This window comes from Chenopodium album, chromosome 2 (assembly GCF_948465745.1).
Source record: "Chenopodium album chromosome 2, dcCheAlbu1.1, whole genome shotgun sequence".
Classification (NCBI taxonomy): Eukaryota; Viridiplantae; Streptophyta; class Magnoliopsida; order Caryophyllales; family Amaranthaceae; genus Chenopodium; species Chenopodium album.
The window spans coordinates 75,053,751-75,061,103 of NC_137835.1; the positions used below are offsets into that span (position 1 = coordinate 75,053,751).

The window sequence follows — 7,353 nt, forward strand, 5'->3', positions numbered from 1 at the left end:
GCAATACCAATAGCATGCAATTTTGAAGTAGATATTGCCTTTCCCAAATTTAAAACAATGAATCAAGATAGCAATCTCATTTTGTATCTCAATGTATGAATTGGATATAATATTTTGTAAGAAAAAAAAAGTTTAAATTATATTTTAGGAAAATTTGTCAATTGTAGTCCTTTAAAGTTTGTATTTTATAAATTACAGCCATTTAAAAAAGAAGTTACAAAATGCAACCCAAAAGTATTAATAAATTGTAAAATGCAACTCAATCATTTTGTTTCATCGATTTGTGTGCTGAAAAATGTTTTGTTAAAGTTTTAAGGGTCATTTAAAACCTTGATGGTCCAAAATGAGTTCGGAATTGGCAAAAAAGTTAATGTAAGGAGATTAGAAGTACTAGCTACTTCATCGAGCCAAAACCCTATTTAAGTCAATTCGATCTAAGTAAACAAGCTAAAAATTTTAAGAGTGAGGGGGTAGTGTAAGGGACTCCACCCTCAAAGTGCCCTTTGTTTGGCATGGGGTTATAGGGGTTGAACCTCTAGCTCAAATTAAAGTTGAAAGGTACAATTTTATTACTCGACTAAGCTTAATACGAAGTATAATTTTTCAGGGGTTTGTAAATAATAATGGTGATGTAAATTTAAGAAGAAAAATATATATGCTTTTGGGTGAAGTAGTATTACCAACGGGCTAGGTTACTGTCGATCAAATATATATACTGAAGGAAACTAATTCCGTGAATATTCCATTAATTTGTCAGCCAATATATACAATTGAGTAGCCTTATCTCAAGGCACTAATTATGCTACAAATAAGGGAATAGCTAATTACAAAATATACTTAAGCTATAAACAAGGTAACTAGAATATTTACATTGACTAAAGATATATTTTGAATATATCTTAACACACCCCCATAGTCTGAGCCGGAGGAGGACGAATGCTTAGACTATCTTTAAAGTCTTCAAAAAGAACACGAGGGAGGCCCTTTGTAAAAATATCCGCAATTTGGTGCCTAGAAGGAACATGATGAACCCGAACTTCACCCCGAATTAGCATCACGAGGTGCACTGACCACCATTGCCGAAGCCGACGCCGAAGCTGCCTTCTTTGCCAAGCCGGCTTCCTCCAATGTAAGCATTGAGCGGGCTTGGTAAAACTGAGGAAGAGGATTGCTTTGCCTTATCAAGGTTGCAACCCCATTGTACGGTTCCGTCAAACCGGAGACCAATTGAAGGACAAGGCGGTTGTTATCCACCGGTGCCCCAACATTCTTCAATTGATCGGAGAGACTCTTGAGTCGTTGACAATACGCCGAGACGTTAGGGAAATCCTCCATATCCGTGTTGGAGAATTCATGTTCAAGAGTCACGGCACGGGAATTTTGATTGTCTTGGAATATGTTACGGAGCCTATTCCAAGCCTCCATTGCCGTCGAATCAGGTTCCATGATTGTATGCATAAGGTCCTTCGAAATTGTGGAATAAATCCACCCAAGAACGGTAGCATCCAACACCGACCATAACTCCTTTTCCTCTGCGGTCGAAGGTGCAGCAACCTTCTCTTTAGGAGCAATGATATGATTAAGAACCTTGTGAGAACGAGCATTAATTTTAAAAAGTTCCGCCCAAGCAGAGTATTCGACGTTCTCCATTTCTATAGTAAGGGGAATATTGCTTTTGATGTTTGACACGGTGAAAGCTGGATGAAAATTGTTCTTATTTTCGGCCATGGCTGCTGTGCAAACAAGAGAGGAGAAGAAGAAGAAAAGAAGGAAGAAGAGAAGAGAAGAGATTGGCGGAAAAAAAAAAAAATAGAGCAGTAGGGTGCAGCGGAAGAATACCCTAGTCTACTGATACCATGAAGGAAACTAATTCCGTGAATATTCCATTAATTTGTCAGCCAATATATACAATTGAGTAGCCTTATCTCAAGGCACTAATTATGCTACAAATAAGGGAATAGCTAATTACAAAATATACTTAAGCTATAAACAAGGTAACTAGAATATTTACATTGACTAAAGATATATTTTGAATATATCTTAACATATACTACGTATATTTTTCACCAACTAATTTAATTGGTTAAATTCTTGCGGGTGGTATCCAAATTCAAGATCAAAATCACTGCAAAAGTAGCAACAATTTTTTCTTTGTATTTTGGAAACTGTAGATAGAACAAGCAAGCTATAGCCTTTTATTTCATCGACAGATAACTGGTACAATACAAATTAAAGATAAACAAAAGTTATATAATCACTTTTTATTTGCATTCTTAATGGCTAATATTAAGTCAAATATGCTCTTTTAGTTATCCACACACGAGGATAATATCTGTATTTTGATTTCAATGGAACTAACATGCATACTGAAATAGAAATCATTAAAAAGATAATAAATGTCACCGCAATTTCAAACGCGTTGGAAAAAGTCAACGGTAAAGCACTCTAGTTCTATTAATGGGTGTCTAAACATGCTAATGGGTGGTAAGATAATTTTGGATCTTACTAGAGTCAAAAGACTCAATTTGTAGATTTATCTATCAAAATGAAGTCAATGGTTTCTATTTTAGTGCTATTCATAAAGGTTTAAATCAACTTCCAATGGCTAAAGTGCTAAACTAGCTACAACCTATAATTTTGGGTAGCATTCTATCTACTCCCTCTGTCCCAGTTTACTTGCAACATTTTGACTGGACACGCTTATCGATGCACATGTTTGACCGTTGATATCTTTTATTATATATTTATATAAGTTATAAAAAGTTTATATTAAGAAATTATACATTAAAATAGACCCAACAACATCTTACATGATTACATTGACTTTCATATACTAGTTAAAAAAGATGGTCAAAGGGAGATGTATGAATAGTGCAAAAAGTCAAACTGTTGCGAGTAATTTGGGACGGAGGGAGTATTCATGTTAGGATTTGGGATAGTTGGGTAGCCTTTCGACTTGTCAATATGTGATTTGATCATTTCAACTTGTCGATATGTGATTCAAGTACAATTACTACCTAGTACATTTCGTTTTGAAGCTTTTTTTTTTTTTTTTTGTTTAAACGTGTCTTCATCTTACCTTATAAGGAGTAAAAATTATTAGTAATAGAGTATCAAAAAGAAAATATTTTGCCATTCTACTCTATGACCATTTGCATGTCATTCGTTCTAATCTATTGTTGTAACTATATGTTTCTCTCAGCTTCATTTTGTTCTTCATAATTAAAATCTTTTTGTGAGGTAAAATTGGTCAAAGTAAGAAGCACAATATGAAACTAATGGAATATAAACTTTTGGAAATATATGTCATATTTAATATCTTAATTACTCTTAATTACTTTGACTAGTGACATTATGTATTGGTGAACTATTAAATCTATGTTCATGATACCATAAATCATACTTTAATTTGGTGATATTGATTTCTTCTTGCATGCACAATCAATCCCTTTCATATTAACTCCAATTGTAATTATAAATTTATAAGCACACTAATCCAATTATATTACACAACTTGATTTGTAGTTGGGACTACTCATGCAACGTAGACAGTAGATGTAAGTTTATTTATTTATTTTTTTTTTTTATTTTTTTTTACGGAGTACTAGTCAAGCACGAATTGATGAGTTAACTTGTGGGATTGTTTAAGGATAGGGAAGAGATGTTTAGGTTTGTAACTTAGTTCTTGCTCTACATATTGACTGTGTCAAACAGACCAACAATTAACATAAATTAATGCATGGTTCATTATAATTTTATTTATTTAAATTAATTAACATATATACTACCTTTGTCCTGAAATTTCGACTCACTTACTATTTATATGGTCAAAATAAAATAACTTTGACCACATTTTATGATTTATACAATCAAAATAAATTAACAAGTTTGATCTTTATAGATTCCCCTTATGATAAGTTTTTCAAATATAAACTTTTTTACGAGTAATATTTTACTTATACATAGCCGAAGTTATTAGTGGTCAAAGATGTTCATTGGAGACCGTGCAAATGCAAAACGAGTCGAACTTTCAGAAACGGAGGGATAGTCTCTAATAATTAGGCTACAATGTTCCCATACGTAATGTAAAAGACAAATGAGACTTTTATTTGGAGACAAAGGGAGTACATAATAATTAGAGATATTAGCGAGCAAAGACTTGCAATGACAAATGTGTGTGCATGCACAATACTCTAATTAAACATGAAGAACTTTTAATGACAGATTGATGGTAATATTTGCTCAGTAATATAGTTGTTGGAAAGGAGAAGCTAGGAGGGTGGTAAGTACCCAAAATCAGCCTAAAAATCCCCACAATTATCATCAAAGCTTGACATATCAACCACTCTATTTGAGCTTGACATCCATCCATCCATCCATATTACACAAAACTAGAAATTATATTATGGGAATTGCCGTCAAACACTATATCCCAATGCAAATTATATAAATTCTTGTACTAACACCCATATTTTTTTATAAGTGGTGAACTAATTATGTTGAACAAGACTAATTCTTAGTGAGAGAAAAATTTGCATGAATTTCCATTATTTTAAGATGGCCCCTCCATCACTTCAGGCACTTGTGCTTCCCAAAACCACCCCCTTTTCACATCTTTTTCCGTGGTCAACCCTTTATATAATTCTTTCTTTGACAATCTGCTCTTTTTATTAATTTAATTTTATTAATTAAAATAATTAACTAATTAATTAATTAATTAATTAATTAGTAATTTTTAGCTTAGTATTTGTTGCCATTCCTTTCTTTTCCTTGAACGTAAAGGCAGCTTCTTTGTACCCTTTTTGTCATCAACCCTCCCTAGTTTTCTCCCTTCCTCTCTTTCACACTATCATCTCATGCTCTATATGCTTCAAACTTTCCTCGTCCTCTTATTAGTTTGATCGCGACTACTAGAAAAAGGGTCTTTAGTATCAGAAAATTTCGAAAAATATATATTTAAACCCCGAAAATCCGATACTTTAGTGTCATCAATTTCATCCTCACTGAATAATAAAAAAAACAACAAAAAATATATACTCCCTAGCTCAATGCTTTCTTTTTCTCTCTCTAAATTTTTTCATATCCATGACATTCAAAAAGTCTCTTCCATTACTAGTCTTGTTACTATTACTTTCTCTATTGTTTATACTATATCATAATGATCATAGTAACAATAGTTTTAGCAATAACAAAAATAAAAGTTATTATGCCCATAATTTGAGAGTTGATCATAGGAAACTGCTTGAGAGTGATACTAATACACAGTTGTTTGATTTTACTCCGTTCAAGAGGCACCACCGCAAGCACGTCCCCGTTCGATCCGAACCCGAGATCGACCCGCTTTTTGGCGCGCAGAAACGGCTCGTTCCTACCGGTCCAAACCCTTTGCACCATTGATATATTCATTTTTAAGGTTCTTACTTTTTACTTAGCTTTTGTAGAGTTTTTTTTTTTTTTTTTTTTTCCTTTCATTTTGTATTGATACATGATATATGTTGTTAATTACTTTTATTTAGAATCTAAATTTTGTTCTCATTTATAGTTAGTACTTTTCAATTTCTTCCCAATTAATTTCTAATTTGGGTCTTTTAATTCAATAATGTATGATCCTATTCCTTTACATAATTTAAAAACAATAAGATCTTAATTAGTACTCGTATTTACATTTTCCTTTTTATTTTTTAATTTTTAGTTATAGTTGTAAGAACCATATTATAATTGCTAGATTCGATCATTTTAAGTTAATTTTATTTTGTTAATACCATTTTGTATATTTTCCTATTTTTCTTTGGATCTTATTTAGAAAAAAAATTTATTATTATTTTGGGGCCAATCATTCATTATATTATCAATGCAATTATTGCTTCCTACGTTCATGATCAGTATTTTTTTTAATTTTTTTTTTGGGTTGAAAACGATCACTAAGTTATATGCATATGGGGATTACAAATATGAGCACGCACACCCAACGTTTAATACAATTACAAGTACCAATGCATGAAATTTATACTTATATTCCTTAATTATTCCTTCATTTTTATATCAAGGTATTTATTTACCACTATTTTAAACTTTATCTCAATTTTTTTAATTTCACTCTTAAAAATTAGTACAAATATACTATTATAAATTAGATTCAGCAATATATTACGCAGGCGATACGGCGGGATCGGAGTATATAAACATAGAAGTATAACATCAAAGTGCTAATAATAAGAAAGTAAATAATAATCTAATTAATTAAGTACATTATTATATTTTTGATATGATAAAAATTTACTATATAGTTTGAAATGAAGCAAAAGAGTGGTTGGGACGGCACGTCAAAATGGGGGAAAATGAGGTTATAGCTGAAATTTGTTATATCTAACATAAAATTAATTTAACATTAAATTAAAAATGTGAACCAATAGTTGTCTATTTGGTTAGTGAAAAGGGTTGACTTTTTGTATTGAGCAGATAAAGAAATTAAGATCATGATGTCATGTGACTGAATAGGACCTATATGGACCTTATTATTAGTAACGATATCTCTTTTATATAGTGGATGTGTATAAATAACGTGCACATTATGGACTTATCGTTATAATTATTATCTTAAATCTTAAATCATATAAAAGAGATTTCGTTATAAAATTGACTTTGTATAAGTTAAAGTCGCTTTTATTATAACTATATGTAAATTGGGCGATATATGTAAGAATAACTTTTGTATATATTTGGTGTACAAAGAGTTAGAAACTGTTGGTTAATATTATTATTATTTTAGTAGTACGAAGATTATTATTTTATTTTGATTAATACTCAAATTTGACAGTAATTTTTTTATTAATTGAAAAGCCAGATGGCAGATAGTATTGCCAGGCTAGAGACAGCCCAGTGGAAAACTTATTTACTCAACATCAAACGACAAACATTACGAGGGTCAAAATATATACTATTAATCTTGCTTAGCCAAAACATGTGGAGTTCTGTAGAAGAAAAAAAAAAAAAATTGATTGATGATTTAGTTTGATACACAAAATTAACGATCCATTCAACTAGGTTATCTTTAGCACTTGATCAAGCTAATTCACGAGTTTAGTCTAACTACTAGTTTATCTCAATGTATTGAGTATTTGCTACTTAATTATATGAACTTATTTTATCACGACATGGAATATGATGTTTATAAACTTACTACTCGTAAGTCGTAAGTTTATCTGATTTATGCTATGTAAATTTAATATATTTTGTCAAAAAAAGTTAAAGTTAGAAAAAACACGCCACTAAAGTAAACATGAGCTGTATTTAAAGGGTTAAGTCCCATGGGATCGATGAACCCCTAACTATATTGTGCTTGGTCATTATTTT

General features: G+C 31.2%; 1 protein-coding gene across 1 annotated transcript; it reads right to left on the minus strand.

Annotated features, from left to right (window-relative positions):
* Nucleotides 1–1,038: 1,038 nt before the first annotated feature.
* Nucleotides 1,039–1,650, minus strand: LOC145575635 (uncharacterized). The gene has a single exon (XM_081633469.1). It carries the CDS (start codon nt 1,648–1,650, stop codon nt 1,039–1,041), a length of 612 nt encoding a protein of 203 aa, XP_081489595.1.
* Nucleotides 1,651–7,353: the final 5,703 nt, after the last annotated feature.